General features: G+C 45.6%; 1 protein-coding gene across 5 annotated transcripts in view; it reads left to right on the top strand.

Moving 5' to 3' along the window:
- The window catches only part of RGL1 (ral guanine nucleotide dissociation stimulator like 1), a 242911-nt gene that overhangs the window by 117570 nt on the left and 113287 nt on the right, over positions 1-12054 (top strand). For 3 of the 5 annotated variants that reach the window (XM_025877976.2, XM_073900122.1, XM_025877975.2), the window contains exon 3: positions 3895-4005. The exons of 1 other annotated variant lie outside the window; for it this stretch is intronic. In XM_025877976.2, the coding sequence (XP_025733761.1) occupies positions 3895-4005 (111 nt within the window). Of the gene's footprint in view, positions 1-2662; positions 2863-3894; positions 4006-12054 lie in introns of those variants that run through there. One more of the 5 variants, XM_025877977.2, reaches the window with a different exon arrangement.

Genomic DNA, 12054 nt, shown 5'->3' with positions numbered 1-12054 from the left:
AATTATTAGAACTAATAAGTGAATTTATTAAAGTTGCAGGATGCAAAATCAACATATAAAACTTGACCTGTCCTCTTAGGACCATGCTAGGTCATGGGCAAGGTAATCTGGTAAATAAATTCACACTTAATTATAAATGGCTTACTGGTTTATCCTTCCCACATACTGGCCAGGAGTATTTTAACCCAAAGGTATGTGTAATAAGGTAATACTGTCTGAGCTGCCTACAGGTGAAATATTTTTAAATGAATATTTTAAAAAATTGTAAAATGCAATGCTTGATTGCACTACCTAGTATAACCAGACCTTTTTTTTTTTTTTTTTTGTGCCTCAGCACTGAACAAAATCACATACACACTATCAGGTATAAATACAAACAGTTATTCTTGGAAAACCTCTCTGAAATTATAATGTAATTTAGTAAGAAGACATGATTTCAGATTTCCCCACATTGCATACATACACAACTTTTCAGTGAGTCTGGGAAAATACAGTTTGGGAGAAGTGCAATGATACGGGAATGGAACTTTTTTTGATCTCTTACCATGTGATAATTTGCATACAGTTTTCATTTAATCCTTCTTCAAACTTTAATAGATAGATGTTTGTCCCATTTTACAGATGAGGAAACTAAGGCTCAGGGAGGTAGCACCCAAGTTCACTCTTTTTTTTAAAGATTTATTTATTTATTTGAGAGAGAGAGAGTGTGAGAGAAAGCAAGAGAGAGCGAGAGGGGGTTGGGGAGAGGAGAGAGAGAATCCCAAGCAGACTCTGAGTTGAGCACGAGCCTGATGTGGGGCTCTATCCCAAGACCCTGAGGCCACTACCAGAGTGGAAACCAAGAGTTAGAGGCCCAACCGACTAGGCTGCCCAGGCGCCCCACCCTTAAGTTCACTCTTAATTTAAGTGTGGATTTGAAGCTGGATCCACTTGCCTTGAAACTTGTTTTTCCTTTATGTACCAGGTGGCCCACCAGGGAGTTGATGGAGTAGAAAAGAGGGTGATGAGATCTGAAACCTGAGCGGGGCCTTGTGAGTTATAAGCTGCTCTGTTTCCGAAGGCTTCCTGTGTGGGGCGGGGCTGAGAAACTGCTTGATAGCCCTGAAGTGAAAAATTTTCAGTCATCTCGAAATGGATAGCCCCAAATCGGGTTAAAGTAGTGGTGAAGTTAATCTTATGGGTTGCTTAACTCTCCTCAGGTGCATCTTGTGATCTTTTGAGATCCCTGAATAGGTAGGTCCTCTAGAATGAGCCAGGGGACCTGGGGATGGCTTAAGGAGGAGAGGGGTAGGGCCTCTGCATGATTTTCCTCTAGACACTAGGCACACTCTGTCCTGGTGATCACAGGAGGATCTAGTCTATGTGCTTTTACTTTTTTTAAGTTATAGAAACAACCACTTGGGTTTTATAAAAAGAGCATGCACTCTTTCCACAGTTACTGAGCTGCGTAGATTCTGGTTATCTGAGAGAAACTTGGCTGAGTGACTTCAAGATGTTCTCAAGTGTCCAAAATCCTTTTGTTTCTCCTTGATGTGTCCTCGCTGTCATTTATTCTGCTCTCCTGGGAACATCAGTACACATGATTCTCCAGCTTTTCAGCTCATGATACATTTATTATGAACCAAATCCTAGCCTTATGCCTTAGCATGGCAATTAGTGAGAGGGCTTTAAAAACAAAGTTAAAGGTGACTGAATCCAGTTAGGGGGAATAGTACTACAGACATGAACTCTAAGGTTTCTCGTAATTGGTGTGGCATTCTGTCATGTGCCAAAGTTTGAATACATTATCATCTGGTATCGTGCTGTTGATTTATTAAAATCGGATCTAAAAGATGTTATAATCTTTTGTCCTGGTAGCAGATCTTTCTGTTATGACAAAACTCCCTCCAGCAATCTCCTCATGAAGGGCTCTTTCCTTGCTGTTGTGATTCCGCTGTGTCCCTTCAGTAGGAAAGCTCAACCCATGGCTGTCTCACAAAGACTCACAGAACCTCTGGGGCCACTGATGGCCCACTTTCCACGCTGTCAGTCTCAGCAAAACCCTTTCCTGCTTTGGCCCCTTCCCACCCACAGTGGCCAGTTACTGTGGATGAGCCTTATCATAATGGGTGGTAGAAAAAAGTCCAGAGCAATTTCCTCTTGGCAGCGTGCTGATGCAGGACCGGGTACAGCCCCTGGGCATGGGTTTTGGAATATCCTCCGACCATTTCTTTTTTGTCCTAATGAAAAACTTCCTGGCTTGGAGTACTGCTCCTGTCTTCGGGGCAGCTCTGATTTAATCTAAATTCAGGAGGTAACAAAAGTTTTCCTGACCCTCTCCTCCCATCCTTTTGGCACTGCCCCCTCCCCCTTTATCTCTTAGCAAAGGAAGAGGACACACACTTGGATTCTACGCCCCCCCGCCCCCCAGCCGCCACGCGACCGCACCCGGTCCCTTTTTGGCACTTTGGTGCCCATCCAGGAAACCCGAGCACCTTGAAAGGGTTGTTTCCCGATCGCCTTCGGAGCTGCTGAAACTATTGCATGCTCACTTTATGCATGGGATTCGAGAAAGCGAGTGTGCTCGGAGCACAAACAGGAAAGCCTGACATCACGGAGCGGCGGAGCGGCGCGGGGAGGAGTCTGCGGCGCCCTCGCTCGCCGCGCTCCCTTTGTGGCCCGAGTCGCGCGCACCGGCGGCGGCGGCGGGGGCAGCGCGCGGGTCTGTGCTCGCTCGGGGCGCGGCGGCTGCGCGGGCGGTGGGCTGGGGGCGCGGCGGCCGCGCCGGCGGACACTGCGTGGGCCCCGGAGCAGGGCGCACCATGCCGCGGCCGCGGACCGGAGAGAAACCTGAGAATGAAATTGCTTTGGCAAGCTAAAATGGTAACGAGAGCTCTGCCTTCTCCCGAGGCTTTTCTGGTGGGGACTCTTCTCCCGCTTTCTCTGGGCGTGTTTTGGACTCACTCGGAGCGAACGCAGCCATCCGATCCCCTGCTCGGGAGCTGAGGCTTTCTCGCTCTGCTTTGTATGCCTTCCTCTCGGCGTGTCTTCTCCCTCTCATCGCACCTACTTTCTCGCCAGTAGCCTGTGGTGTGTCTGGGGCAGCTGTTTGTGGGGACGGGAAAACTTTTCAGGACCGAGAACTGTTAGCCGGGGTGGCCCCGGGAGCGCCTCTGCGTCCCAGTGGCTCTTTAACACAACTTCAGGTTTAGCTGGGGACGTGGAAATCCAGGGGGTCGCCGCACGCGTCTTGAAGTTGCATGATGCTGTGTTGCTTTTTTTTGTTTTGGTTTGGTTTGGTTTTTTTGCACTTGCCAGATTATTTTACGGAAATAAAAACTTTCTACCCCCGACCGCGCTCACTCTTTGGGTCCCAACGCAGCAAGAGGAGAAAAAGACACGGGAAGCATTTCACTTCCAAAGGAGAGAGGACTCTTGGCATTTTAAACACTTGTTTGTGCCTGAGTTTAAAATGTAGTATGCTCAAATAACTGAGCCATTATGAAAGTAGTACCAACTTTTTCTACCAACGAATTATTTTTCCTTTCACTTATGGGGGGGGGAAGTAAACCAGGACTAAATCACAGTGTCTTAAGGGGAGGGGGGAGAAAAGACTATAAAAGAAAAAAAAAAGCAAAACAAAACCTAAAATATGTGAGTGAGTCTAGGAAAAAGAACTACATGGAAAAGTCCTGGGATCCTGATACCACAGGAAAGGACTGGGAGCCAAGAAAATTTCAGCATTCCCTCTATCGCAATGTGTCTTGTATTGCTCTGATTGTAATATTTATTTTGAACAGCCCATCTTGTGCCCTGAGTGCTGGTGTAAGCAGTAAAGCAGCTGGGATAGATTGTGGTTAGCAGAGAGGAAAAAAAAATACTCTTTTTCTTTCTCTTTATCCCATCCCCTGGCAGAGCTCGATTCAGGACTGGGGTGAAGAGGTAGAGGAAGGCGCTGTGTACCATGTCACCCTCAAAAGAGTCCAGATTCAACAGGCTGCCAATAAAGGAGCAAGATGGCTAGGGGTGAGTAAAGCCGGAGAGACGCAAACTTTGGAGTTGCAGTGTCTGTTGTTCTGTGAATATCATCATTATTTAGCAGAGACAGGCTCTTCTTCTTCTTCGTCTTCTCCTTCTCCTTCTTCTCTTTTGGCCTTAAAAAGGAAACTGCCAAGGACCAAGTGTTTGCACTAGCTGTACAGGTCTGTTTTTGTACTTAATGTTTTCCAAAGCATCTTCCTTGGGTTTGTCAATAATTCAGAACCTCTTAGAAACATCTTGAGGTCTTTGGCAAATAGAGTGGGGGTGGCGTGGCAGAAAGTGACACGCAGTAACAGGACCAGAAAGCATCACTCTGTTAGACAAGAGCCATAAGCAGTTTGGCCCAGATGGCACCCTTTTCTCTCCCTGTCCTCCCCCTACTGATGCTGACCAGCCCCTCTCCTCCTGTACCTTCACCAAGTACCCAGAATGCTCAGGGGACAGACCATTCCGGATCTGCCTATCTTCCTACTGGGGGGAGGTGGTGGCAGATTTCCCACTGTTACCTCCTCTCTGCAGCCCATGAGGAGACAAATGCAGGTGTCGTGCCCACGATTTCATGTGTAGTGGGCACAGAGTGCTAGGTCTTTGGGAAAACACTGCTTCCATAAGCAAGACTTTTTCCACCAAGGTTCTGAAATCTTGGTTGGGATCATGTGAGTTATCTGTTACCACCTAATGGCTCCTTCAACACATCCCAGGGAGAAATGGAAAGCTTAGTGACAGGATCACTCCTCGGGCAGATACCAGCCTGTGGAAGAACAAAGGAATTCTCAATCTGGAGATAAAAGTAATCCTCAGAGCAGTGAGAGGTGACCCAGAAAGCCTTGAGAAAGAAGATCAGGGTGGGCTGAAGAGAGGGGATGGAGTGTGGTTTCATCTGGCCTCATTCGAGCCACACTCAGGCTTCACAGGGGATGGACTGGAGGGCAATGAAGATTATGCACTTGCGTTCGATCTTCACTGGCTTTGCGTCTCACAGAATTCAGTGCTTGAGCAGCATTCAAAGGGAGGGTGTGAAGGCGGACAGGAAACAAAACTGCCCAGGGCCTCACATGGAGACTAGAGGCAACATGTAACTTGTAAGTCCCCTGAGTTTCAGGCAGGATGGGCCGCAGCAGGGATCTTCTCTGCTGTGGGTTCACTGGTCTGCTGACACAGGCCTTCACTGCTCTGGGCTTCCCCAGCTGCCTCAACTCAGGCCTTTCCTGCTCTGTACTTTGGGCCGAGGTACCACCCACTAGGGCAGTCACCTGTTAGTGACATCTGCGGTTGTGGCCTGGAAAGGTAGGAATCTTTTTTGAAAACCGGAGGCCTTCACTTATCAAGCAGGTACCTTACTCAGAGTATGACTTTCAGATGCATTAGGTGCATCCTCAGCAGACCTGATAGGGAAGGAAGGAAGGAAGAACTAGAGTTCTGATGAGTCATCTCTTTGTTTTGGGTGGTTGTGTATATGCATTTTATTTACATGTGCTATTGATGTGGTTTGGCCTGTCTTGGTGTTTCACAATGATTCACAAGTTCTAAACCAGCTGCCTTGGAAAGGGTCATTGTATTTCCTGATGCTGGGTTGTTCCTCTCTTTCTGAGGAGACTGATGTTGCTTGGGTGACAGTTTTAGTTTTCAGCCAACACAACAGCCACGAATGAAGAAGTTATGGGGAAATGGAGGGGTTAACTCTGTGGGCCCCAAACCCACAAAGTGTGGTTCATTGAGATGTTCACAGTTACTTCATGATTGTCACTGACCGTTCTGTTCGCTGGACTCTGCTTCTCTTCTCTCCCCCACTCAGCATTCTCAGATTTATACAGTTAAGAGCTGGTTCACCCTGGAGTTAGCAGTGGTACTGAGATATTGAGAGGGAGGACAGCGTGAAAAGATTTCTTCTGGTTGGTAGCGGAATCTGTCCCTTCCCCTCCGGTGCAACAAAGTGTGATTTGCAGCTACCACCCCAGCCCTCAACAGCATGTTCTTAGGAACTTTCCAGCTCTGATCCCACTTGTTTTCTTGTCTTAGGTGTCCTGTTGGGAAGCTCTGTTTTTTTTGTCCTTGGAAATTCCAGACTTAATTAAATGTGACTCAACCAATTGAGCCATAGTAATTACAAAACCCTTCTTTTTAGGACCGAGTGGCTTCTCCATATTTGTTTTCCTACATTCCAGTAGCCCTTTCAAAATTCTCCAGAGCAACCAGTTTTAGAGTGAACTAGAGACTGAGGTGAGGTGAGGGTATTACTGAAATATGTCAGTAATCTTATGAGGAAGGTGGTGTTGTGATGATCTCCTCCCCCCCCCCCAACACATAAAGAAATTAATGCCTAGAGAGGTTAAATTGCTGGCCAGGGTCACACAGCTAGGAAGTGGTAGAGGTTGGATTCGAACCCACTTGGTAAGTTCCTTGCAGTCAGGAACTGCCTGGAACCTTCTGGCTGTTTCCTATGAGAGTGGAAGAGAACATTGGCTCAGAAGACCAGAGGTGCATATGGCATACTTTCTGCCTAGATGCGACACCTGGTGCAGGACTTGAGTGATGGGACTTTCTCTTCTTGATGCTCTGAATGATAGTTTGAACCACAAGTTGAGACACTTGTTGTGAAGATATGTATCTTAGTGAGAAACTCTTGGATGTGTGAAGTGTGGAGCACCAAAGAGATGTATGTGGTTCTCTAGTGCATGAGGGTGGGCGTAGCTCTTGTTACATATCTATAAGGCTTTTTCAAAAATGCCTTAAAGACTGAGCACAAGTTTTGAATTTTCTACTACTCGGATCTCAAAACGTAATTAAGATTCAGTTTGGAAAGGATAGCAAAAATAATTTACACATCCTTAGACGGAAAGTATCATACAATCCAAAACATTTAGAACATTCTTTTTTTTTATTATTTGTTTGTTCAATTTTGTGTTTCATTGATCTTTTGAAGTAAACCCCCCCCCCCCGCCTTTGGTTATAAAATATACAACTGAGTATGGCCCAGGCTGCATTTACTTCTCTGTGCAGCTGCGGCTTTGCCTGTTACCAATGAGGTTATCTTGGACAACTTCGAAAAGCCAAGTATTATTGAAATGCTGACCCGATTCTTCCTCTACAATAACTTCTTACACTGGGATAATTTTTCCTAGCTATAGCCCTCAAGGAGAAATGGCTGCAATTATGTCGTAGGATCATAAAGTCTCCGGATTGGAAGGGACATTAGCAAGTAATTCCATCCAACCATTCAATCAGCTTGTAGAATGTCCAGTGATTTCTGGAAGAGCAAATGGTCAAAACTTGTTATTTTTCTTTGGTGTCAGTGTTGTGGTTTTATATTGATAGTGATAGGTAGAAATGATTTAAGAAAACATCCATATTCTCTGGACACAGGAAATGTACCATTTTAGGAAGAATACTCAAATGGACAGAGGATGAGAATCCAACTGTTAGGGAAGGGGCTCTGGTGTCCAGAGCCCAGTCTGCTGTCTTTAGAATATGACAGATGCTGGGTACCGAGAAATGTGTCCAACCTAAGATAAGTTCAAAGTGGGGATATTTGTTTCGCAAGCAGGATTGGTAGTGCTAGGGCACCTCAGCAAGGTTTGCGGGGAGTGGTACGGTCAGTGGGTGGTCACATGGCTTTTCTCAGTTTTATGCTTCTGTGGTTATGTGGTTCTTGAGGTGGGGCCCCAGTTCCTCCCTTCCCTGTGTCCTTTATCTATCACCCTGTCTCCCACATAGGCCCTTGTTGGGTTGAGTTGGAAATGCTTGATTGTTGAGAGGCTGGTAAAGACAGTGAACTAGGACAGGAGAAAGCAGAATATATTTAGAAATAAAGGGAACTGGAATCCTGTTATAGAACCTAGTGTTTGGGATGAATTGTGGCCAGTCCGTGAGTCGTCTGGGTGCAGCAGCAGGATGACCACTTGTCACATCTGGATCAAGAAGTTGACTCTCACTGGGATAAACTATTTGGACTGACTCTATCTGGTGTTTTGGTGGTGTTGCTATCATATTACCTTCAAATAGCCTACGGTTCCTCAAGTTTTCAGCTAACTTCACTTACGGGAAGGTTCTCTGATCTCCCAAGTCTGGAGGAGATGCCCCTTCGGCAGGTTCCAGAAGTATTCTCTATTTCTCTGTCATGCATTTAGCTCACTCTGTTGTAATTGTCTGGTCATTTGCTTCTATCCCTCACTAGACTGTAAACTTGGTGAAGTGGGAACTGTGGCCATCTAGTTGGCAGAAACTTGGTATTTGTTGAATGAATAGACCGAACTTCTTCCCTTTTTCGGACGCTAATATTGTCTTGATACATATGAACGTATGGTTGCTCCTCATTTAAAACACAATCAGCATGAAGATGTTAGCTTACAAAGAAGAGAAGGGGTGTGTGGGAGCAAGAAAAATCAATTAGGTAATGATTATAGCCATCCTGCATTCTTTCTAGAACAGAGCGGGGCACAAACAAAGGTAGTGATTATTCATTTTAAGGAACAAAAATCACAGCAGTGAATTAGCTATACACTTCCCCAGTACCTTTTAAAAGCAAGAGACCCCACTGTACTTGTCTTACTGCTGAATATTGAAAGAAAGGCAATGCATGAGTTAAAAAGTGTTGGCAAGCATTACAACTATGTGTGGTTGGAAAGCTCAGGAGCGGGATTTTAGAATTGTAAGGAGGTAAGCCCTAGAGGAGCCCTAAGTTTACAGTTGGTCATCCTTGTTTTCATCTAGGAAAACAGGCCCTTGGGTTGCATTATTCCTGTCTGTCAGAGTGTTGAATTTAGGCTTTAGAAAGTAAATTTCAAAATTTAGCAGCCATCTGTAGCCGAATCAACTGATCTTTTTCCTTTTGACCTTGGGAACATGTTTCTGAAATAATCCACTAATGTGGTAGCCTGCACCAATCAAGAAAATGTTGTCAGTTTCAAGTGCCCGAGATATCGTTATGATGTTGGATCCTTTCATTGTTTTTAAAATCTGTTGGGATCTGGGTCAGGGGGATTCAGCCTGCAATTAAGAATATCCAGTTCAGTTCAGCAATTCAGGGGACTACTCAGCTGAGTTCCAAATACACATCTACCCCTGTCAAATACATAATCATACTAATGTAAGAGGTACATTAACTCCTTATACTTAAGGTATACATTCTGTTAGGTTAGTCTTACAAACATATTTTGTTCTTATTTCTGTGAAATTATAAAGAGAAAGTTTCTTGAAGTTTTCAATTTAGAAAAAGAAAAGGAGAGCAATATGGTAAATGCTGTGCTTTTCTCCTTGAGTGCCCTGCTGGAATTTGTCATACCCCTGTCCTTATTTCAGTTTCCTTTGTCCCTGGTATATGTTCCTTTTACACATCCCCCTCCTACATAATCAGAATCTTACAGTGACTGTCTTACACATTTTATGTTAAAGTATACAATAGTAAGCTAAAATTAGTAAGACAAAATTTCTGCCATGGTATACCATGGTATCATATCTCATGATATGAAAAAAAAATTTCTGTAAACAGAGTAAGGGAAGTTTTGGTTAAATGGGGGGAAGATACCAAAGGTTGCTTCATTCCACTGGAAAGGTCCAGCTAGCTCATGTCTGGGTTGCTGATGGGTGTGGCTATCTCCAGAGTGATTTGGAGTCTGGAGTTTTTGGCAGTTTCTGGGCCCTTTGCTAGTAAACACGTCCAGTATGAACTTCCTCAGGGCTGTTGCTTGTCTGTTTGTATGATTCTGTCATCTGTGTTTGAGTCAGCTAACCTTGCCTTCGATAGCATTCCTTTATTCATCAAAAACCTGCATCAAGTACCATGTTAAGTCTTGGGAATCCAAACTGAAACAAAACACAACTCATTCTGGAGGAACTTCCAGGGAGTAGGGGAGACAGAAACGTAAACGGATTACAGCATATTGAGGTAAGTATGATTAGTGCCATGTGAGACATTTGTGTGCTAGGGGAACCCTGGAGGAGGGCACATAAATCAGATGGGAGGTGGGGAGTGGGCACTCCAGGAAGGCTGCATGGAAGAGAGGGCTCTTTCGTAAAGAGCTGGAGTTAAAGGAAATGTGGGCATTGGAGGCAGGCATTCCAGTCAGCGCAGGGTGGGGGAAAGCATGGAGGCCGGAGGTGAGAGCACTGTGTGGGGCTCAGAGTGGGGAAGAGGGAAGGACGCCTGGTGGGAAGGTGACAGGAAAGGAGGCTAGCGAGAAGGGCTCAGTCATGTCCCTGGGAGTCTTTCATCTGTGTTTGAGTCAGCTAGCTCATGTCTGCGTTGCTGATGGGTGTGGCTATCTGCAGAGTTGAGCTCCATCCTGCGCCAGGCTATGGGGTTCACCCCATCCTGAATGCTAGGTAGTCACGGAAGGGCTTTAAGCAGAGTGGCATGGCCAGATCTGCATTTTAGCAAGACGACTGACACCTGGGGGGTGGACGTACTCTGAAGGACAGCCAGACTGGGACGTGGGAGGGGGAGGAGGCTAATGTGGAGGCGAAGGGAGGAAAGGGACAAGGGCCTGAATGGCAGCAGAACAGAGGGTGGGAGTGGGGGATGGGAGACCTGACAGGCGAGGATCTTAGCCACCCTGGCTTCAAAGAGCTTGTCAAAAACTGGGCTTTCTGGGATCCACGTCACCCTCTGTTCACTGGGTGAGATGTTCTGGGGACTTCTGGTCAGGCTTCCTCTGTGTATATGCTAGCAGATGCCTTCTTTCCTGTCAGAAGGCCCTGCAGAATAACCAGACCCAGGCGTGCCTGATAGGTGATGTCCAGAGCAAGATCTCGGGCTCACAGTGAGCAAGGCAGCAAGCCGTGCGTGGTTCTCAGAGTCCAGAGAACTTTGAAGAGCTGGTGCTTTCTTCCTTTCTCTCTCACTCTTTCTTTCTAAGTTTTCTGTTTCCCTACAAACTAAACAAATTAAATCTGTAGGCCACAGAGAGAGAGAGAGAGAGAGAGAGAGAGAGGAAACATGGGACCCACAGGACTATGATTATAGAGCTGTATTTTAGACAACAGCAGTTAAATTTATAATTGTCATGTTAGAGACACAAGAAATTTTATGGTTGGGTGTCTTGGCCTTTTTCCTCTCCCTCCTCGTTGACTTTAACCCGTCTCTGACAGTTTGTCCTGGTTCCCTGCATTACTGCTCTTGGAGGCTCAGTCTGATTGCGAATTCCACTCACGTACAAGAAAAAAAATCTCTCTTTCTCTCTTACACACACACACACACACACACACACACACACACACACGGCCTACATTAAGATGTCTTTTCACATTTAACGTTTTAGGATTTCCCACATCTTTGGAATGTCACTCCTTGGCCTCTTCTGTATAATTATTCAAAGCCTGCCTTTGTCATGTGTTGCTTGTTTTCTCTTAATTGTGCCATTTTTGTGATTAACTTGCACTGTCTAGGAACTGCCTTCAGTTTAAAAAAAGAGTAAAGACAGAGAGAAGGAGGAAGGAATAAAGGTAGGGCAAGCTTCCAACATGAGGTTGAAGACTCTGCCTTGGAGGAAGCTCAGTCAGTCTGGTAAGGAGAGAGTCACGTCATCTCTTGCTGATCCTTTCGGCTTGACCATGGTAGAAATACCTGTGCCTTTCCACGGATGTGGCCACGTACGGATCGGGTTCTGATGGCTGGGGTTCCTGCCTCACTTGGTTCCACCAGGCCATGTTCTCCCTTATGGCCTGCAGCATGTGACTTCTAAGGCTAATAACAGTGGTAGTTGGGGGTGAGATCGTGTGTTGTCAGTGGTTCTATATATTTTTCCATCCTCACAGACTCATTACCCTACATTTTCTCCCATTTAATTGCTGGTGCCATCTGTAGGCCATTCATTTGAATTCGTTTCCACACAGTTAATCTTGTCCCATGTAAACTTTCCCAGACGTTTTTCTGTTTGTTTGCTCCTTTCAGCAAAGAATTGAGCAATTCAACTTTTTCCTTTATTTCGTTTCCTGCTGATTTAAATATCCATTCTCCTCTCTTATAAAAGCGAAGCCAAGGCTGAGTCCTTCCAGTTTCATAATTCTAGAGAAAGCTGTGGAAAAGCAAAAGCAAAC

Source organism: Callorhinus ursinus, unplaced genomic scaffold (genome assembly GCF_003265705.2).
Source record: "Callorhinus ursinus isolate GAN/ISIS: 27379988/994484 unplaced genomic scaffold, GSC_fseal_2.0 scaffold13, whole genome shotgun sequence".
In the NCBI taxonomy this organism is placed as follows: domain Eukaryota; kingdom Metazoa; phylum Chordata; class Mammalia; order Carnivora; family Otariidae; genus Callorhinus; species Callorhinus ursinus.
This window is presented reverse-complemented; position numbering and strand designations above follow the sequence as displayed.